The sequence below is a fragment of the Oncorhynchus mykiss genome, chromosome 24, assembly GCF_013265735.2.
Source record: "Oncorhynchus mykiss isolate Arlee chromosome 24, USDA_OmykA_1.1, whole genome shotgun sequence".
Taxonomy (NCBI): Eukaryota; Metazoa; Chordata; class Actinopteri; order Salmoniformes; family Salmonidae; genus Oncorhynchus; species Oncorhynchus mykiss.
Genome location: NC_048588.1, coordinates 11,406,539 through 11,428,963, shown reverse-complemented (window position 1 = coordinate 11,428,963; position 22,425 = coordinate 11,406,539). Strand labels below are relative to the sequence as shown.

The 22,425-nt window shown below is 44.0% G+C and overlaps 2 protein-coding genes across 5 annotated transcripts in view; one reads left to right on the top strand and one right to left on the bottom strand.

Annotated features, from left to right (window-relative positions):
• The first annotated feature begins 90 nt into the window (after window positions 1-90).
• daw1 (dynein assembly factor with WDR repeat domains 1) lies at window positions 91-15,117 on the top strand. 2 transcript variants are annotated; one of them, XM_036961328.1, is made up of 13 exons: window positions 91-269; window positions 599-671; window positions 3,940-4,084; window positions 4,466-4,524; window positions 5,093-5,215; window positions 5,511-5,610; window positions 5,749-5,856; window positions 6,523-6,629; window positions 6,724-6,826; window positions 8,192-8,306; window positions 8,659-8,735; window positions 14,132-14,276; window positions 14,587-15,117. In XM_036961328.1, the coding sequence occupies exons 1-13, from the start codon at window positions 230-232 to the stop codon at window positions 14,619-14,621; spliced, it is 1,230 nt and encodes a 409-aa protein (XP_036817223.1). In that variant the 5' UTR covers window positions 91-229; the 3' UTR covers window positions 14,622-15,117. The 2 variants fall into 2 exon arrangements, with proteins under 2 accessions (XP_036817223.1, XP_036817222.1); XM_036961327.1 differs by having other exon boundaries at window positions 93-269; window positions 14,114-14,276.
• Window positions 15,113-22,425, bottom strand: part of LOC110503320 (A-kinase anchor protein SPHKAP-like) — a 40,419-nt gene continuing 33,106 nt past the window's right edge. The window contains exons 8-12 of one of the 3 annotated variants that reach the window (XM_036961323.1): window positions 21,130-21,306; window positions 20,062-20,145; window positions 19,454-19,503; window positions 16,785-16,990; window positions 15,113-16,698 (exon numbers count right to left, since the gene is read on the bottom strand). In XM_036961323.1, the coding sequence (XP_036817218.1) occupies window positions 16,549-16,698; window positions 16,785-16,990; window positions 19,454-19,503; window positions 20,062-20,145; window positions 21,130-21,306 (667 nt within the window). In that variant the 3' untranslated portion in view covers window positions 15,113-16,548. The remainder of the gene's footprint in view (window positions 16,699-16,784; window positions 16,991-19,453; window positions 19,504-20,061; window positions 20,146-21,129; window positions 21,307-22,425) is intronic. The other 2 variants (XM_036961325.1, XM_036961326.1) reach the window with 2 other exon arrangements.

The following is a 22,425-nucleotide window of genomic DNA, read 5'->3' as shown; positions in this document are numbered from 1 at the left end:
CTCTGTTATCATGACACAGAGTTTTCTAGTCTCTTGTTTCTAGTCTCTATTCTTTATGTACATGTTATTCTTTTTTTTTTGTGGACAGTTATGGAACAAGTTCTGTCTTTTTTGAACAGGTTAGTTGTAGGCGAATGCGTTTCAGTCCATCTGCGCATGCGTTTTGGCCGCGATAGTCTGTCGCCATAACAACGCTTTGTTGACAAGTGATTTCTGCTGGAGAAGCGAAATGAAACTCAAACGATTCCTTCTCAGATATTATCCACCAGGTAATGAACATGTTGTTGATGATGCTAACATGCATTAGAATTAAGATACTAATGAATGTTTGGACAAGTAGGTAGCTAATTATTTGTACCATTTTGTGCAACTACACTGCAACTTCAGTGCTGTTCTGACCTACTGAGCTAGCTAGCTTTGCTAGCCCAGAGCAGAGCTAGGGTCTGTGCTAGACAGACCAGTTAACGTTAGCTGTAACAGGATTTGTTTTGCATGATGCACAAGTTGATGCAAGTTGAAGTTACAAGTAGGCCTAAAGTAACTCGTATCTCACACTTGGTCTGGTGTCGAATATTTAATTGATGCCTTTTGTTCACAGGTATCATCCTGGAATATGAGAAAGGAGGAGCTCTGAAGACTAAATCCATCGATCTGTTGGATTTGTCTCCGGAGTGGGTAGACAATAGTACAATTCATGTTTATGAATGAGATGATGTGTTTAGTGTTCATGATATGTGCAGGGTTGCAATGAGATGGGAGGGGGGGGGGGGGGGGGGGGGGGGCAGTCTCCTTGTCCATAGACTGCTTTCAAGGAAAATACACAAACATTTTGTAATTTGGTTGATCCATCCCTTTAAAATAGGGCTCTGAGAAAATCCCACTCGCTCTCCAGGAGGGTTGTCCACCCCTGATCTATGTTTCCCAAGTGCTGGGTGTTTGATAATGTACTTGTTATAACAATTAATTTCTCACAATCACCCAACCTTCAAGCAAAGTCTAATGAATATCAATATTCAGGTGGTTTATGTCTACTAGTTGTAGATCCTTGCCATCATCTTACTCAACATAGACAAAATATGATGCCTTTATAAGTTGTCAGTCCCCCCACCATCTCTGTCTAGCATGTACTAAAATATATACAATTATATTTGATTCTTGGAGCATTTAATATCCCATGCTTAAACGGTCCGTGAATGGCTGCAAAAATGCATTGCCTCATATCATTCATTTATCAAAGACACAAGTAGGCATATCAGATTTCAAATATGTGATGATACTGGCATAATTGGGAATAATAAAATACGTTTGGGGAATAACAGGGGAATAACAGTAATGTTGTTGCTGACAAGCACAGTAATAAACCTATATTTTAGCACATTATTAAGAATGAGCATTGTTCCACTGATCAGACCAAATAAAGTAAATAGAGAATAAAATCTGAAGACAAGATGACATTAATCTTCCCCTACACTATTTATTTTCCCGCTCTAGAATCAAACATTCACTTTTGGTTTCACAATCTGTTTGACAAAATTATTTTTTATAGTTACTAAAGATCACCCTACCAAACTTCCCTGCTAAAACATACTGTAGGTCTGTCTGCTGCCTTTTTGTTGTCACAGCCTAAATGCCCATCACCAAATGAGGGGACTAAAGCAAGAGTGGATTAAATCGACCTTAGTATATGCTGTCAAAAGGCTGCATTCTGCAATAGATTCATGGACGGTAGTAACGGCATTTTACATAAACAGCGCTACCATGTTGCTCTTTTTACAGTTTTATAAAATCAGCGGAGAATGTTCTCTCTCCATTCAGCTCCACTCTAATCTTGAGGGGCATTTCTTTAAAACATGCATCCTATCCCCCCTGATCCCTCACATAACTAGACCAATCATATGCTGCTATGTGATGCGGTTCACAGTGCTGCGGCAAGGCAGGGCAATGATAGAGGTTTTGCTCGTGATGTTACAGTGCCTTGCGAAAGTATTCGGCCCCCTTGAACTTTGCGACCTTTTGCCACATTTCAGGCTTCAAACATAAAGATATAAAACTGTATTTTTTTGTGAAAAATCAACAACAAGTGGGACACAATCATGAAGTGGAACGACATTTATTGGATATTTCAAACTTTTTTAACAAATCAAAAACTGAAAAATTGGGCGTGCAAAATTATTCAGCCCCCTTAAGTTAATACTTTGTAGCGCCACCTTTTGCTGCGATTACAGCTGTAAGTCGCTTGGGGTATGTCTCTATCAGTTTTGCACATCGAGAGACTGAATTTTTTTCCCATTCCTCCTTGCAAAACAGCTCGAGCTCAGTGAGGTTGGATGGAGAGCATTTGTGAACAGCAGTTTTCAGTTCTTTCCACAGATTCTCGATTGGATTCAGGTCTGGACTTTGACTTGGCCATTCTAACACCTGGATATGTTTATTTTTGAACCATTCCATTGTAGATTTTGCTTTATGTTTTGGATCATTGTCTTGTTGGAAGACAAATCTCCGTCCCAGTCTCAGGTCTTTTGCAGACTCCATCAGGTTTTCTTCCAGAATGGTCCTGTATTTGGCTCCATCCATCTTCCCATCAATTTTAACCATCTTCCCTGTCCCTGCTGAAGAAAAGCAGGCCCAAACCATGATGCTGCCACCACCATGTTTGACAGTGGGGATGGTGTGTTCAGAGTGATGAGCTGTGTTGCTTTTACGCCAAACATAACGTTTTGCATTGTTGCCAAAAAGTTCAATTTTGGTTTCATCTGACCAGAGCACCTTCTTCCACATGTTTGGTGTGTCTCCCAGGTGGCTTGTGGCAAACTTTAAACAACACTTTTTATGGATATCTTTAAGAAATGGCTTTCTTCTTGCCACTCTTCCATAAAGGCCAGATTTGTGCAATATACGACTGATTGTTGTCCTATGGACAGAGTCTCCCACCTCAGCTGTAGATCTCTGCAGTTCATCCAGAGTGATCATGGGCCTCTTGGCTGCATCTCTGATCAGTCTTCTCCTTGTATGAGCTGAAAGTTTAGAGGGACGGCCAGGTCTTGGTAGATTTGCAGTGGTCTGATACTCCTTCCATTTCAATATTATCGCTTGCACAGTGCTCTTTGGGATGTTTAAAGCTTGGGAAATCTTTTTGTATCCAAATCCGGCTTTAAACTTCTTCACAACAGTATCTCGGACCTGCCTGGTGTGTTCCTTGTTCTTCATGATGCTCTCTGCGCTTTTGACGGACCTCTGAGACTATCACAGTGCAGGTGCAATTATACGGAGACTTGATTACACACAGGTGGATTGTATTTATCATCATTAGTCATTTAGGTCAACATTGGATCATTCAGAGATCCTCACTGAACTTCTGGAGAGAGTTTGCTGCACTGAAAGTAAAGGGGCTGAATAATTTTGCACGCCCAATTTGTTTGATTTGTTAAAAAAGTTTGAAATATCCAATAAATGTCGTTCCACTTCATGATTGTGTCCCACTTGTTGTTGATTTTTCACAAAAAAATACAGTTTTATATCTTTATGTTTGAAGCCTGAAATGTGGCAAAAGGTCGCAAAGTTCAAGGGGGCCGAATACTTTTGCAAGGCACTGTAAATTGTAGGCGCAGATGCTCTGATTTCAAAACGATTTGGAGCACAGTTGAAAAGTTAATGACATGGACTAATTAGAAAAATAAAAGCAGTAGTTTTCAATGTGTGAGATATATGAAGAGGGTCAAATGCGTGTGTCTCACGGCCAATGCGTGAGAGTTGGCAGCCTGTATGGTATGCAGTTGATTATACTAGTGCTAGTGTAGTATGAGGATGATGATGATGATGATATAGGTAGATAAACACACCCACTAATTCTTTACAATTTGTCACTGATCCTGTATGACGTCTATTCTCCTTTTTTCAATGACCATGATGCATCGCTCTGACACGTCTCTATCCATATAGGACAGACACCGAGGAGTTAATATCAGCGATCAGGAAATCGGAGCCACTGATCACAGCATCACGCGTCGACCAAGTCAAACTCTTGATCGTCAGACTGCAGGAGAAACTGGGTCAGCAGGACAACCGCAGATTCTCTCTCTTCAAGGTCAAATACAGCTCTCATATTTCTGAGCTACCTATTTACTTTCATTAGGCTCTCTTCTAATTGATAATGTCACCGTCTGCCTCCTGATCGTCCACTCTTGTGTGCCAGTGCACACTGTCTATGCAGCCATAAACAGCCATTAACATGCACGACCACACTGCCAGTGCCTTGTGCAAACGGTGCAGCCATCCTGTAATTCCTCATTTGAACCATAGATGGCAGCAGGGGGTGGGAATTGTAGATTTCTCCTAGAAGAACAGGACTCTTCCTCAGCACATCAAAGCCAGAGGTATTATGTATGGGTATTACATGGTCAAACGTATAGATGTACATTTATTTAATTCAGTCAAGTAAAAAAAAATGTATCCTTCTCCCTTGCAGGCGCTGCAGGCGCACATACTGCCACTGACAAACGTTGCCTTCAATAAATCAGGGTCGAGGTAAGTTTATCTGCACTGCATGGAGATGTGCAGAGAACCCCTGGCGCTTGTCTTTTTGGTGTGCAGGAGAAATAAACATCTCTCTTTTTACACTCTCTGTCTCTTTCTTTATCCTTTTCTCTGTCTCTCTCTCTGTCTCTCTCTCTCCCCAATCTCTCACCATCTCTCTCTGTCTCTCTCGCTAATCTCTCACCCTCTCGCTCTGTCTCTCTCCCCAATCTCTCACCCTCTCTGTCTCTCTCTCTCCCCAATCTCTCACCCTCTCTCTGTATCTCTCTCTCCCCTCTCTCTCTCTCTCTCTCTCTCTCTCTCTCGCTCTCTCTGTCTCTCTCTCTCTCTGTCTCTCTCTCTCTCTCTTTCTTTATCCATTTCTCTGTCTCTCTCTCTCTCTCTCTCTCTTTCTTTATCCTTTTCTCTGTCTCTCTCTCTGTCTCTATCCCCAATCTCTCACCCTCTCTCTCTGTCTGTCTCTCTCTCTCTCTCTCTCTCTCTCTCTCTCTCTCTCTCTCTCTCTCACCCTCTCTCTCTGTCTCTCACCCTCACTCTCTCTGTCTCTCTCTCTCGGCAGTTTTATAACTGGGAGCTATGACAGGACATGTAAAATATGGGACACGGCGTCAGGCGAGGAGCTGCACACACTGGAGGGCCACAGGAACGTGGTGTATGCCATCGCCTTCAACAACCCCTATGGGTAACCACCTTCCTGTCACTCTACCCCAGGTTTAAAAACACCAGGACCCGTATTCATAAAGTGTCTCAGAGTAGAAGTGCTGATCTAGGATCGCGGTTTCATTATGATCTTAAAGGCTAAACTGATCCTTGATCAGTACTCCGACTCTGAGACTCTTAGGACCCAGAGAGCCTTATTCCTATTCTATGTTCCTCCGTTGTCTTACACCTAAGGCCAAGGGAAAGAGTTGTTGGTGGTTAAAATAAATAATTTTTCCTATCTCAAATCGTACCTTTATTTATCCCTTTTAATCCAGGGACAAGATTGCCACTGGGTCCTTTGATAAGACCTGCAGACTGTGGAGTGTAGAGACGGGCAAATGTTTCCACACCTTCCGAGGACACACTGCTGAAATAGTACGTGGGACTTTCTAATCTAGAGATTGGACTTTCTGAGAGATTGGACTTGTCCTTCAGGATCAATATGATTGCAGTGAGCTTCGAATCAGATTTTCTATGTGAATGGCAGCTAACACTGTTTTCTGTGCTGAACAGGTGTGTTTGGCGTTTAACCCTCAAAGTACCTTGGTGGCCACGGGTAGCATGGACACTACGGCCAAGCTATGGGACATCCAGACTGGAGAGGAGGTGTCCACACTGACAGTGAGTCAGCTCTCTCTCTCTCTCTCTCTCTTCTCTCCTTTCCTCTCATCTCCACATGCTCTCACAACCATCCATGTCCACATCCATTTGTTAATGACTTAATTCAGTCACTTATCTGCATTCATCAATTCATTTTTGTATATGATTATTCATGATGTGCTGGTCCAGCAGTCACCCTGCTTACTGTGTTCTATCCTCCCATCATATACTGTATGTGTATGCAGCTGTGACTGTAATACATTCATAAGGTAATCTATCTACATCCTCAGCTACTGGACAGGCAACAGTTTCCTGCTGCACGTGGGCAAACTGTGTGGCTGGGTGTTCCAGAGAGGGGATTCTGTGTGCTGCTCTCTACCCCTCCTCTCTACCCCTCCTCTCTACCCCTCCTCTCTATCCCTCCTCTCTACCCCTCCTCTCTATCCCTCCTCTCTACCCCTTCTTCTTCAATTATTCCTACATTAGTCATGCTGGTGAATATTTGACTCGAGCACAAAAAGGCAAATGTGTTCCTCAAACTGAATTGGATGAAATTATGCAATTTAGCTTTTTTAAAGAAGAAAGAATGGCTTGTTTACTTGACTGTGCTTTCGTTCGCTCGCTCGGTCTCCCCCCCCCCCCCCCCCCCCCCCCCCCCCCCCCCCCCCTCTTTCTTTCCTCTCTCAGGGCCACTCAGCAGAGATCATCTCCTTGTCATTTAACACAGTGGGTGACCAGCTAGTCACTGGCTCCTTTGACCACACTGTTTCTCTGTGGGATGTTCCATCTGGGAGGTGAGAGCCCAAGTGTGTGTGTGTGTGTGTGTGTGTCCATCCATGTTTGTGTCCGAGTCTAACCACCATTAACACCCTCCTATCATTCTACCAGGCGTGTCCACACACTGATAGGCCACAGAGGGGAGATCAGCAGTGTTCAGTTTAACTGGGACTGCTCCCTCATCATCACCGGCTCCATGGACAAAAGTTGTAGGGTGAGCTCTCACATCCTCTCTCACATCCCACCTCATGTCATGTCACATCTCCTATCATCTCTCTCACATTCCACCTCACGTCATGTCACATCTCCTATCATCTCTCTCACACCTTCTCTCACATCCCATCTCATACCATGTCACATCTCCTATCATCTCTCTCACACCCTCTCTCACATCATGTCACATCTCCTATCATCTCTCTCACACCCTCTCTCACATCATGTCACATCTCCTATCATCTCTCTCACACCCTCTCTCACATCATGTCACATCTCCTATCATCTCTCTCACATCATGTCACATCTCCTACCATCTCTCTCACATCCTCTCTCACATTCCACCTCACATCTCATATCATCTCTCTCACACCCTCTCACATCCCATCTCACATCGTGTCACATCTCCTATCATCTCTCTCACATCAGGTCACATCTCCCGTCATCTCTCTCACATCCCATCTCACATCATGTCACATCTCCTGTCATCTCTCTCACATCCCACCTCACATCATGTCACATCTCCTATCATCTCTCTCACATCCCACCTCACGTCATGTCACATCTCCCGTCATCTCTCTCACATCCCATCTCACATCGTGTCACATCTCCTATCATCTCTCTCACATCATGTCACATCTCCCGTCATCTCTCTCACATCCCACCTCACATCATGTCACATCTCCCGTCATCTCTCTCACATTCCACCTCACGTCATGTCACATCTCCTATCATCTCTCTCACACCCTCTCTCACATCCCACCTCACATCATGTCACATCTCCTAGTATCTCACACATCCCGGTACTCACATCTCCTAGTATCTCACACACACCCTCTTTCACATCCCATCTCACATCATGTCACATCTCCTGTCATCTCTCTCACATCCCACCTCACATCATGTCACATCTCCTATCATCTCTCTCACACCCTCTTTCACATCCCATCTCACATCGTGTCACATCTCCTATCATCTCTCTCACATCCTCTCTCACATCCCATCTCACATGATGTCACATTTCCTATCATCTCTCTCTCTCTCTCTTTCTCTGGTAGAGACTCCTATCTCGTTTAAGCTCTGCATCATTTAATAAGGAAAATTAAATCCTTTAATTATTCCAAGATGAGTCACACTCGCTGGTTAGTTGTGTGAATTATTCACGTGGTTGCATTCCTAAAGAGAAGATTGTGGAGAGGGGAAAACACCACCATTGTGTTGTTACAGCACTTACCAAGCTGGTTGTCTGTTTTAAAAGGCTTTTAAAAATAGATTCATTAACATTTGACACGTTGACATTGTGTGTGTTTGTGTCCTTATGTGTGTGTGAGTACCGGGATATGTGTGTGTGTCCATGCTTCCCCAGGTGTGGGAGGCAGCGAGTGGGAAGTGTATGGCCACACTAGCAGGCCATGAAGACGAGGTGCTGGATGTGTGTTTCGACTACACCGGTCAACTCATAGCCACCGCCTCGGCTGACGGTACGACCGCAGAGATGCTTATCTTGTTCTGTTTAACTATGGGGGTACCTCGACCTCTCTGCTGGTTCCGTGATTGTTCAGTCCAGGAACTTTGTATTGACAATGTCCCAGGCACTGAACAACTATATCCGTACTGTACCCAGCCCAACCACCCTTATTTTACACTGTCATGCCAACCCAAATCGTACTGTGGTGGCTTGAATATTTATTTTTCACATTGTCCTTTCCAGCACAGTTCCAGCAACTATGGTGTATGACTAACCAGGCCAGCTCAATTTAATTCCTTTTATTTTAAGGCTCAACTTCACTCACCGGATGATTTGAGAAATCAATATTTCCCCCTGACTCTTAGGCACAGCGAGAGTGTACAGCGCTGTCAGCTACCAGTGCATCTCCAGACTGGAGAGCCATGAGGGAGAGATCTCCAAGGTGAGTCACTGAGACAGGTAATGGTTCAAACAGGAACCAAAATGCCCCCTCTCTCTCGGTCTCTTTTGTCTGCCTCGGAGCATCCGTCAGACTCACAAGGGTACAGGACTGGACAGGAGGGATGAGGACGGCGGTCCGCTTGCCGGGGGGATGTTTCTACCTCCTGTTACTGCTTCTTGTGTCAGTTGCTAGGTCAACCACGTCTTGACGATGACAGAGAGAGACATGACCTTGAAGGTGTGTGTCCCTCAGGCCAGAACGTTCCAGAAATATTTTCCTGCTCTACCTATAGGCTGATTCCTGGTCTACCTATAGGTTGATTCCTGCTCTACTTATAGACTGATTCCTAGTTTACCTATAGGCTGATTCCTAGTCTACCTATAGGTTGATTCCTGCTCTACCTATAGACTGATTCCTAGTCTACCTATAGGCTGATTCTTGCTCTACCTATAGGCGGATTCCTGGTCTACCTATAGGTTGATTCCTGCTCTACCTATAGGCTGATTCCTGCTCTACCTATAGGCTGATTCCTGCTCTACCTATAGGCTGATTCCTGCTCTACCTATAGGCTGATTCCTGCTCTACCTATGCCCTTTTCAAAACAGCCCTGTTAAAGTCTCACTTCCCAAGTTTTTCTGCCTAGCGACTCTGATTCCCCCTCCCCCCCGGTAGTCTCATTTGATTCCCTGTAATGTTTCACCTTGAGCCCTTTAATGTCACACCTTGGTTGATTTTATTAATAAAACACCATGACATAGTCTGTCCCTGCTCACTCTGTAACTGCATTAGCCACGGAGGTATAGAGCCACATGTGACCTGGGCCTGTATTGTAGGTGACCCAGCTGTGACCTAAATGTGTGTGTGATCTAATCAGCCTCTGCCATTTGACAGTTCTGCCAGTGTACGTGTGTGTACATATTTGTTAGTGTGTGTGTGTACGTGCCTGCATGTTGTGTGTGTTTGTCGCTTGGTGCCACAGCCACTAGGGGCCCGATTCAGACTTAGGAAATGTACTCCTTTCCTACACACTTCTCAATAGTTGGATATCAGACTTACCTTATGCAGATGCGTAATGGGCTTGGCAGGCGTGGTTAACATTTGTTAAATCGCTGGAAAGTGCTGGCCAACCGGTTTTCTCGTGGAGTTTTCATTCAATAGGATTTTCAGTACATTTAATCTAAATCTATGCCTTTTGTACCTTTTAACTAGAATTTGTTTTCCTTTTCAGTAACAATTGGTAGATTGAAAAATATTCTGATATTGTATATTATTAAGGTTTAGGAAAGTATTTATGAATAATAAAATAACAGCTTTGGAGAGCCTTTATGCAAAAACCCTCACTAATCATGGAACTGTGTTGTGTTCAGTTGTTGTGCAGCAGGTTTAACCTGCTACGTGTGGTCTGTTCCATAATGATTCTAATAGGCTACATGTCCTAAATTACTGTACAGCGTTAGCCTAATATGATCCAGTAATGCTAGTGGCCCTCAGGAACAACTGCACAGACGTGACAGAGGAAAGAAAGGTCAATGGAATGGAATGATGCGAAATGTAAGGAAACTAACACTAAAGTCAGTGTATGTGGGTATAACTGACGGTGGCTACCGATGGTCGTTAATATTTAACATGAAGCAAAATGTAAAAAATACTGTGAAAAGTATGATTAAAACATTCTCATATGGTCTCCAAATTTCAGCTATAGGGCCAGCATTTCATAAACTTCACTGTGGAAAAGTTCATATAAATTTCTGTCATTTAGCAGACACTTATCCAGAGCGACTTACAGGAACAATTGGTGATAGTGCCTTGCTCAAGAACACATCGGCAGGATTTTCACCCAGTCAGCGAGAGGAATTGAACCAGTGACTTTTCAGTTACTGGCCTAACACTCTTAACCACTCGGCTACCTGCCTATATATTGATATACTTTAGTTTGTTGCCTTATGACTGGTTTTACATTTGGCTCCAAGGTAAAATAAGGTAAAATATATCTAAAACAATGATGGGTTGCTCAACCTTATTCATAATTTCATTGTGCGTAAAGGTGGTGGAATTATGAGGGAGTCTAGGTCAGAATACGACATATCTGTGGAAACCTCCGCCACATTCGTTTTATTTTACCTCCATGCCTAATGAATAGGGAGGGGGTGAATAGCATGTTATTATCATGCTTAAGTTCAAGGTCAGAATACGACGTAGAGAGAAAAGTGCATAAAAAGGGAATTATGTTCCAATTTATACGCACTTAACTCAGGTCGCAATCCCCCCCCAGCTGACTCATTGGGCTGCCTGTCTTGTGTCTGTTTACTGAAAGCCATCAGGGCCCAGCCTCGGTAATAGGCTGGAAGGAGGATGATTTCACAGGATTATGACACTAATCTCCCCCTAACAGGACACCTCTCTCCCCTCCCTCCGCCTCTTAACCGCTGTGTCAATCTCTTTTTTTTCATCACTCTCCCATTATTTCTGTCTCTGTCGGTCCCTGTTTTTACTCCCATTCTGATTTCCACTGTCATCCCTCCAGCTCCCTCTCCCCACTCTTTGTTGTTTCTGTCTTCCTCTCATTACAAAGGGTCAGATTTAATCGGTAGAAGCTGACTTTTTCTTAAAGGTCCAATGCAACTGTTTTTATCTCAATATCAAATCATTTCTGGGTAACAATTAAGCACCTTACTGTGATTGGTTTTCAATTAAAATTGTAAAAAATATTCTCAGCAAAGAGCAATTTCTCAAGCAAGAATTTTGCCAGGACTGACTGGGGGTGGTCTGAGTGGGGAGGGGAAAACTGAAAACTAGCTGTTATTGACAGAAGTTTAGAACTCTCTTTCTTATTGGTCTATTAACTAATTGACCGTCTGGTGATGTCCCCAGGCAGGCCAAAACTCCGTCCCACCAAAACAGGCTGACATTTCATGCGGTCTTTTCAAACAGCTCTTACACTAAAAGGGCATTATCATAATTTTCACAACTTCACAGTGTTATTTTAACCTCATAGTGTGGAAATATATAAACTCAGCAAAAAAAGAAACGTCCTCTCACTGTCAACTGCGTTTATTTTCAGCAAACTTAACATGTGTAAATATTTGTATGAACATAACAAGATTCAACAACTGAGACATGAACTGGACAAGGTCCACAGATATGTGACTAACATAAATGGAATAATGTGTCCCTAAACAAAGGGGGGGTCAAAATCAAAAGTAACAGTCAGTTTCTATTGTGGCCACCAGCTGCATTAAGAACTGCAGTGTATCATCTCCTCATGGACTGCACTAGATTGACCAGTTCATGCTGTGAGATGTTACCCCACTCTTCCACCAAGGCACCTGCAAGTTCCCGGACATTTCTGGGGGGAATGGCCCTAGCTCTCACCCTACGATCCAACAGGTCCCAGACGTGCTCAATGGGATTGAGATCCGGGCTCTTCGCTGGCCATGGCAGAACACTGACGTTCCTGTCTTACAGGAAATCACGCACAGAACGAGCAGTATGGCTGGTGGCATTGTCATGTTGGAGGGTCACGTCAGGATGAGCCTGCAGGAAGGGTACCAACATGAGGGAGGAGGATGTCTTCTCTGTAACGCACAGCGTTGAGATTGCCTGCAATGACAACAAGCTCAGTCCGATGATGCTGTGACACACCGCCGAGGACCATGACGGACCCTCCACCTCCAAATCGCTCCCACTCCAGAGTACAGGCCTCGGTGTAACGCTCATTCCTTCGATGATAAATGCAAATCCGACCATCACCCCTGGTGAGACAAAACCGCGACTCGTCAGTGAAGAGCACTTTTTGCCAGTCCTGTCTGGTCCAGCAACGGTGGGTTTGTTCCCATAGGAAACGTTGTTGCCGGTGATGTCTGGTGAGGACCTGCCTACAACAGGCCTACAAGCCCTCAGTCCAGCCTCTCTCATCCTATTGCGGACAGTCTGAGCACTGATGGAGGGATTGTGCATTCCTGGTGTAACTCAGGCAGTTGTTGTTGCCATCCTGTACCTGTCCCGCAGGTGTGATGTTCGGATGTACCGATCCTGTGCAGGTGTTGTTACACGTGGTCTGCCACTGTGAGGATGATCAGCTGTCCGTCCTGTCTCCCTGTAGCTCTGTCTTAGGTGTCTCACAGTACTGACATTGCAATTTATTGACCTGGCCACATCTGCAGTATTCATGCCTCCTTGCAGCATGCCTAAGACACGTTCACGGAGATGAGCAGGGACCCTGGGCATCTTTCTTTTGGTGTTTTTCAGAATCGGTAGAAAGTCCTCTTTAGTGTCCTACGTTTTCATAACTGACCTACCGTCTGTAAGCTGTTAGTGTCTTAACGACCACAGGTGCATGTTCATTAATTGTTTATGGTTCATTGAACAAGCATGGGCAACAGCGTTTAAACCCTTTACAATGAAGATCTGTGAAGTTATTTTGATTTTTACAAATTATCTTTGAAAGACGGTCCTGAAAAAGGGGCGTTTAGAGGGGAGTTTAGATATGTTTTTTACTGCACTCGGCCATTAAATTAAAATAATATCTGTGGAATGAATGTAATAGAACCAAATATTGCTAAAAACATAAATTCATTGTTTTGTTGATTAAATATGCAGGAAATAATGTAAAATAGTCATTGTTATGGCATTGAATCATCTCAACAGAATCCATGTGAGTCTACTCATGACCATTCACTTACTCCATCTTCTTCTAATCAAATCAAATCAAATTCATCCTTCTATTTTTCTCCTCTTTTTCCTCTCTTTTCACCAGTCTCTTTCCCCGTTTCTTCTTTTCTAAAAATTTGACACCTCTGTGCTCTCCTCTCTGCCTCCTCCATGCTCCCCCCCGTTCCTCTTTGCTCCCCCCTTCTCCCTCTCCTCAGTGCCCTCTCGCTCTCCTCTTTGTGTTCGTTCCTTTTTCCCTCGCTCTCCTCTGTATTCTGTCAGTGTCACACTCTCCCAGAGCTCTATTTCTATTTCCTGTCTGAGGCCTGCTCACCACCCTGCAGCGTGAGGCCTTTAATAAAAACACACTTTACTTTTAGACAATGGAGAGTCAGCATCATTTAATCATCCCAGCCCCATGTTCATTTCTTCACCTCACTGTGTGCTTGTAGATCTCTCTGAAGTCTGGCTACGTGTTCCATTGGAGCCATTCCTCCATAACAAATGCCTGGCAGACCTCCAAATGCCTAACAGACCTCCATTTAGTTAATAGCCTTTTAAGAATATAGTGCTGACATGCTGAACGTTCCCCATGCTCTGCTCATTTGGCGGTTCCTATCTACTCTTGCACACTTCCTCATCAGTGCACCCGCCATCCAGCCATTCACTCCATCACTCCTTTTCACTCTCGTAACACACACACCCTTATGTCAATTTCAACCTCCCAGATCTGTTTTAACGCTCAGGGCAGTAGAGTTCTGACGGCCAGCGCTGACAAGACGGCTCGCCTGTGGGACGTCCAGTCTGGCGTCTGTCTGCAGGTCCTCGAGGGACACACGGACGAGATCTTCTCCTCTGCCTTCAACTACGAGGGTGACACCATCATCACAGGTAATATGTACCTTCTATCAGGGCTGGGGTCAATTCCATTTCAATTCAGCATTAAGTTAGCATTGAGAAAAATGTGAATTTCAGTTTACTTCCTGAATTGTCAGAAATGGAATTGAGCCCAACTCTGCCCTCTGTATAATCATACCTAGTTCAAATGTAGCGATGCCATTGCAAACTCTTCACAGCCAAACAAGCATAATTTTTTCTCCACTCACAAATGCTTTATCAAGGTTCAAATGAACAGGCCATAGCTGGGTGCGGTGAGCTACCTCCTTTTCATCCACCTGTCCCTGTCTTCTCTCTGCTGCAGGCAGCAAGGACAACACCTGTCGCATCTGGCGCTGACCCATCCTGTGGTCAGTGGTCAGTAGGGTGTGTGAGGAAGGGAAGGCCATCTGTCCATCCACCAACAAAGAAGATAACTCCAACAGGGCCCCGATTGAAGATGCCCTTCCTGGAAGTTATTACTGACCCAACGTATGTGACCTCTAACCTCCTAGTTGCTGTGGAGTAAGATACAGGAGAACGGATAGCTTTGGTGAATGGATTTGGTCCCACTGTCATTTTACTATGTAGGACTGTCTAGACAGACAGTTTAGTGCTGTGGATGCATCCCAATGGCACCCAATCTCTATTAAGTGCACTACTTCTGAGCAGGGCCTATAGGGCTTTGCGGCCTGCATTCAACAGTTAGGATTTGACCTGGACTGGTCACTTTGGTCCTCTGTCATGTTCAGTGTTGATACTCAGTGTTTGTTTGTGTGTTAATTGTAGAATGGGCTGGACGGAATAATGTTTTCTCTACCCCTCTTTTGCTCAATAAAGTCTATTCATGCTCACATATTACATGGATTTATTGATCTCAAAAGATAAAGATACATTCAGTTTCTACAGCAACAGAGTTGAATTGTGTGCTTTTTAATGCCAACGATTTAACACTAGGGTACCACTACGCAGATAAAACCTGACAAACCAGATTCACGTACAAATTAGACACTACAAACCTTCTCTGTCTTTCTGATAGTAGTAAAAATGAAATGATAGAGAGCAGTCTTTCTACCCCAAGGTGCAGCAGTTCAAGAATCTACAATATGTACAGCTATCCATAATAAACAATTCTCAAAGAACATGAAGAACGACAGATTACTTACATAAGAACGACAGATAACAATGAAGAATGACAGATAACTTAAGCAGAGTTCAAAGTTACAACAGAAGTAGACAACGTTGGCCGATGTAAACGACAACTATGTTCATCTGGGTCCGTATTCACAAAGCATCTCAGATTAGGAGGGCTGATATAGGATCCGTTTGGTATGATTACCAGAACCGGGGGGGGGGGGGGGGGATCTGATCCTAGATCAGTATTCCTGCTTTGAGACACATTGTGAATACAGGCTCTGGGCAACTGTCAAGCGTAGTAGTGCACACCTATGTTGCTGTCAGCAAATCCCAACTGGAATGATGGCTGCTGTCTGACAGTCTCTTCAAGATAGCTACTGTACATTAAAACATCATCTGGTGTCTTTTTGAGTTCGATTGGTTGAGGGAATGTGGTACAGTGTTCTATTGGTGCCTTGTTGTGTGTGTGTGTTTATGTTTAATAAATACATCATTTATAAAGTAACACATCAGATTGTGAAAATGTCATGTATAGGATATATAACAACTAAAGGAATACAAATTCTGCAGGCTAGAATCTCAGATGGCTGATTTGTTTGCACTAAATTAATAAGGCCTACACCCCAAACTGATGCTGGGTTTTCCATGGGTTCGTCTAACTAGAGACCGTGCATCAGAAAATGAGAAACATGCTTATCTTATTAAAGGGAGACATGTCTGCTCACTGCAGCCTAATGAAAGTCCTCAGTCCCATAAGGTGTGTATAATGTCACGGGGTGTGGTGTTTCTTTTAGCCTGGAAGCCCGACCTGTTTGGGCTTCAGCCAGATCTTCTACTCCTCGTTGTCCATTGACCATAGGAGTTGGTAAGACAGCACAAACTAATCTGGGACCTTCTATCCTAGTAGCCAGACTTCTAGCGTTCCCTGTCATGGCTTACATCACAATTAACGAAAGAGGAATTGGCTAAAGCACAAACATCTGGCTACCAGGCTAGGTTTTTTTTCATGATTCGCACTCCGTGTGCTGGGAATCACTAGGCTTGATGGTGGGGTTTGATGCATGGGGGGGGGGGGGGGGGTACACACAGTTGGGGACATTGGCTGGTGTGTGTATGTGTGTTTGTGTAGATGGGGGGGTGTTGGCAGAGCCTAGTGGGTCTCCAGTAGCCAGTCGAAAAGACTGGACAGAGAGCTGCCTCCGTCCTCTTCCTGGTGGAGCTTACAGAACTGGATGACAGCGTTGAAGAGATCTCCGATCCTCCATGCCTTCTGAGACACCAGCTGCAACACCTTCTGGAACTGAGACATCACACTCAGCCAGATTACCATGCTCATAACAGAGTACAATACACACACACGTAGGGGCATAATCAGAGTCTGTGTACCTGCATGTGCTGTGCTGCACCCACCTTGGACGTCCTCTCCTTACACTTCCTGAAGTAGACGGCATGCAGGCCCAGCTCGGAGGCGGCGATCCACTGCAGGGCCAAGCGCAGCTCTGAGTCCACACACTCTGGATCCAAGTCACAGTTGACCACCAGAAGCTCCCTGTGGCTGCTACTGCCCCCTACTGTCCACAGGGAGCTGCCCTCTGCAACACACACAGGAAATACATCACGCCCACTTTCTGTCTACATCAAGCTCACTTCGTGTAGTGTCAATGCCAAAGCTACGCCGAGGTCCGATGGAACATTGGATGGATTTGGCACTAAATAGGTTCAAGTTAGGTTGGGTATAGAGGGCTATGTTGGGGAGTAGTGAAATACATTTAGTTCAACTATTTAAATACATTTTTCAGTAGCTTGGTGGTAGTTAAACTCAATTAAAATCTTGGTAGTGGTTTTAGTAGTTAATTACTTTGCCATTTAGTGGTGTAGCTAACTACTGGAACTACTTTTTTTTGCACAAATAAAATATGGGTGAAGTAGGCAAGAATTTACTTTAGTTTTTGGCATCAGACCTGCCTAATTCTAACTTGAAACACTTCTTGTGTGCCTCATTCTCACTTTTTGTGTTTAAAAGGCTAAATTACACATGATGTTAACATCTGACTCCAGAGTGAACAGTTATTGCAATTTTTATTTATTTTTCTGCAATTTGTTCTTGCAATTTAACATTTCAGATTTAGATATATAGTACCGGTCATACGTTTGGACACATCTACTCATTCAAGGGTTTTTCTTAATTTTTACTATTTTCTACATTGTAGAAAAATAGTGAAGTCATCAAAACTATGAAATAACACATGGAATCATGTAGTAACCAAAAAGTGTCAAACAAATCTAAATATATTTTAGATTTGAGTTTCTTCAAAGTAGCCACCCTTTGCCTTGATGACAGGTTTGCACACTCTTAGCATTCTCTCAACCAGCATCATGAGGTAGTCACCTGGAATGCATTTCAATTAACAGGTGTGGCTTGTTAACTTGTTATTGTGTGGAATTATTACTTTAAAGACATGAAGGTCAGTCAATGCGGAAAATGTCAAGAACTTTGAAAATTTCTTCAAGTGCAAAAACCATCAAGCACTATGATGAAACTGGCTCTCATGAAGACCGCCACAGGAAATGAAGACCCAGAGTTACATCTGCTGCAAAGGATAAGTTTATTAGAGTTACCAGCCTCAGAAATCAGCAATTAACTGCACCTCAGATTGCACCTCACAGAGTTCAAGTAACAGACATCTCAACATCAACTGTTCAGAGGAGACTGCATGAATCAGGCCTTCATGGTCAAATTGCTGCAAAGAAACCACTACTAAAGGACACCAATAATAAGAAGAGACTTGCTTGGGCTAAGAAACATGGGCAATGGACATTAGACCGGTGGAAAACTGTCCTTTGGTCTGATGAGTCCAGATTTGAAATTTTTGGTTCCAACAGCTGTGTCTTTATGAGACGCAGAGTAGGTGAACAGATGATCTCCGTATTTACTGGTTTGCACCGTGAAGCATGTAGGAGGAGGTGTGATGGTGACACTGTCAGTGATTTATTTAGAATTCAATGAATTCAAGGCACACTTAACCATCATGGCTATCCCAGAATTCTGCAGCGATACACCATCCCATCTGGTTTGTGCTTAGTGGGAATATAATTTGTTTTTCAACAGGACAATGACCCAACACACCGCCAGGCTGTGTGAGGGCTATTTGACCAAGAATGAGAGTGATGGAGTGCTGCATCAGATGACCTGGCCTCCACAATCACCCGATCTCAACCCAATTGAGATGGTTTGGGATGAGTTGAACTGTAGAGTGAATGAAAAACAGCCAACAAGTGCTCAGCATATGTGGGAACTCCTTCAATACGGTTGGAAAAGCATTCCAGGTGACTACCTCATGAAGCTGGTTGAGAGAATGCAAAACTGTCATCAAGGCTACATTGAAAAATCTAAAATATATTTAGTTTCTTTAACACTTTTTTGGTTACTACAAGATTCCATATGTGTTATTTCATAGTTTTGATGTCTTCACTATAATTTTACAATGTAAAAAATAGTAAAAATAAAGAAAAATCCTTGAATGAGTAGGTGTGTCCAAACTTTTGACTGGTACTGCAATTTCTCATGAAGTAGTTAAGGGATATAGTGAATTACTTTTTTCTAAGTCACTTTAGTTAAGTAAGCTATATTTTTTATTAAGGGTAACTTTAGTGAAGTTTAACTTATTCCAGTGTGAAGTAATTTGTAGCTTGGTAAACTTTATTTTCAGTGTAGTTTCCCCAACACTGGATACAATGCCGCTATATTGACCTAAAATGTTTAACTGGCACCACAGCAGAGATAAAGCAGTGATATATTTACAATTTTGACATTTGAGTTAGAATATTCATAGAACTCTGAGTGTGTAGAGATCTTACAGTGAAGAGGTTGTGAAGAGGCTGAATAGAAGTTATCGCGAAGACAAACGAGAACAAAGATGAGACAGTAGGGGAGACAGAGAGAGTTGAGTTTCCTGTGTGACAGATATAGACAGTAATGTCATGGAAATGAGACAGTGTGATGTAGTGTGTGTGTGTGTGTGTATGTGTGTGTAAGACAAGGTGACACTACTCACCATTTACGTTCTCCTTGCTCTCCCTTAGGTGACCCTTGTCTGCCTCCTCACTGAGAACAGAGAACATGACCATTAAGACAATACAGTAGGTCGCGTTCTGATTTTTTCACGTTCTACCTTTAGGCCAGATTTACTAAGCATCAGTTTTTTTCAGTAAGGGATAACTCTAAAAACAAAGGAAGAAAAAGGAAAATTTAATATTTTTCACCTTTCTGTCAATCTTAATCCTTCTCCTTACCTATTTGTTCTGTCCTGAATGTTTTATTTCCTTAACATTTTGGGGGGTGCAAACACTTATTTAATCTAGCAGTGGGCGTGAATTTACTTACTCCCTGTCATGGATTTAAAAACACTTAATTAGTGTAAGCATGGGGTAGCTAGCCGGATGGATCATCCACCACATTTCCTACATCGGTTGATCTCTTCATGAGGTGGTGAACAAGTACACACTTCATAAACAGGGTAGAGACTAGAGAGAATCAGACTGGAGCCTATGAGACTGCATTCTCCTGTTCAAAGGGCCTTATTTAAAGCCTCAGCGCTGTGTTGTAGGAGTATAGCCTGCACGTTGTAGGAGTGTTTTCATGTTGTTAGGAGTTATCAGTTACCTGTTCACTGCGCTCTGACTGGGGATGTCAGACAAGCCCTCCAAGTCTGCCAGACCCAGGCTAGACGTGCTGCTGTTCCCGTTCCTGCAAATCCAAACAGAACCAAAACTCACATCCTGTCTCTTGAAATGTGACACAATCAGTGACTTGTGAAAGGAACAACAAGGAGCTGCAGTGAAGCGAGCAATGTTGTTCATTAGCTGGTGATTAACATAGAAACAGCAGCTGCAGCTGAGCAGAGTGGCTGGGTTGGCAGAGAGAACCTGACTGGCAATTGGCCCTTCCGTGTGAAGATGGGGGATGTGGAACGATTGAGAAGTCGGGCGGAGTGGGCGACCATGTCCAGTGTCAGCAGCGGAGTTAATCGGGGATGAGGTGGTCAGGTGGAGAGGAAGGCAACAGCGACCAGGTGTTTGTTTCTGCCACAGCTGTCTGCACCGGCAGGTTAAAGCAGCGCACATTTCATCCCCACTACTGTCAAGCTGAAGCCAGCCAGCCACACAGCCCTCCTCCTAGTCTTCTGGAGCCTACAACTGTATCCATCCCACTCTTTTATCTATCACCTGGTCTCATTTCTCCTGGCTTAGAGGAATGGCAGTAATAGACTTGCTACCTCAGTCTTTTGGCTTGGCTGCGTGTCAGTATGAGACTAGCTTGTGGAACTGAGAAATGGCACTAGCTGAAGCAGGGAATGATAAAGCTAATGTTCTGTGGGTGTTTGATACGTGAAAAGCTGTGTGACATCATACCTATGCTAGCGCGGCTGCAGCCCCACTCTCTCTAACTATATTTCAGCGCAGGCTGCAGGCCCCAAGAGCTCCACACCACGCTTGTTAAGGAGTAGGGCTGAGTGCACTAGGTGAGCTCTCTGCCAGTGAGCGGAAAGCCCCCGGGCAGACAGCTATTCCACTGCAGCAGCAAAGGCCGAAGACTGGCACAGGACAGCAAAGAGTGAGCAGCAATGGGCTGATGAGAGGGCGACGGACGGCGAGGGCGGTAGTAGCGGTAGGAGTGCTAGGAGCGGTGCATGATAGGACGGAGCAGTGGTTGGTTGCTACGGTTACTGACCCCTCGCTCAGCTGGATAAAACTACTGGTCTCCTCGTGGGGGTCGTCATCAGGGGCGATCTGGGACCAGCTTTCTGAGCTGTCCTCACTGCTAGCACTCAGAGAGCGCTTGTTTCGTTCATCTACAGCGGGTACCGCAGCGGGCGCAGAGGGCACTGCCGTCTTGTCTCTCTCAAAGCTGGGGAGAGCAAACAGCAGGGTCAACCACTGTATACACTCTTAGAAAAAAATTGTCCTTAAAGTGTTCTAGCAGGCTGTACCTTTTATGGTTCTAGTTAGCCATTTTTTTCTAAGAGTGTACATACAGTGGCTTGCGAAAGTATTCACCCCCCTTGTTTGTTTCACAAGAAAAAATATTTTACATCTTCAAAGTGGTAGGCATGTTTTGTAAATAAAATGATACAACCCCCCCCCAAATCAATTTTAATTCCAGGTTTTAAGGCAACAAAATAGAAAAAATGCCAAGAAATAAGACAAAAAAACAGAACTTGAGTGTGCATAACTATTCACCCGCCCCAAAGTCAATACTTTGTTAGAGACACCTTTTGCAGCAATTACAGCTGCAAGTCTCTTGGGGTATAAGCTTGGCACATCTAGCCACTGAGATTTTTGTCCATTCTTCAAGGCAAAACTGTTCCAGCTCCTTCAAGTTGGATGGGTTCCGCTGGTGTACAGCAATCTTTAAGTCATACTACAGATTCGCAATTGGATTGAGGTCTGTGCTTTGACTAGGTCATTCCAAGACATTTAAATGTTTCCCCTTAAACCACTTGAATGTTGCTTTAGCAGTATGCTTAGGGTCATTGTCCCAGTCTCAAATCTGTGGAAGACTGAAACAGGTTTCCCTCAAGAATTTCCCTGTATTGAACGCCATCCATCATTCCTTCAATTCTGATCAGTTTCCCAGTCCCTGCCGATGAAAAACATCCCCACAGCATGATGCTGTTATTCTCGGGGGGATGGGAGGTGTTGGGTTTGCACCAGACACAGCGTTTTCCTTGATGGCCAAAAAGCTACATTTTAGTCTCATCTGACCAGAGTACCTTCTTCCATATGTTTGGGGTGTCTCCCACATGCTTTTTGGCAAACACCAAACGTGTTTGCTTATTTTTTCTTTAAGAAATGACTTTTTTCTGGCCACTTCCATAAAGCCCAACTCTGTGGAGTGTATGGCTTAAAGTGGTCCTATGGACAGACACTCCAATCTCCGCTGTGGAGCTTTGCAGCTCCTTCAGGGTTATCTTTGGTCTCTTTGTTGCTTGGTGGTGTCCCTTGCTTAGTGGTGATGCAGACTGGG

Coding starts and splice junctions, on each gene's coding strand:
- daw1 (XM_036961327.1), top strand. CDS start 230: ATGAAACTCAAACGATTCCTTCTCAGATATTATCCACCAG. Junction 5,216..5,510: donor GCCTTCAACAACCCCTATGG/GTAACCACCTTC, acceptor CTTTTAATCCAG/GGACAAGATTGCCACTGGGT. Junction 5,857..6,522: donor AGGAGGTGTCCACACTGACA/GTGAGTCAGCTC, acceptor TTCCTCTCTCAG/GGCCACTCAGCAGAGATCAT.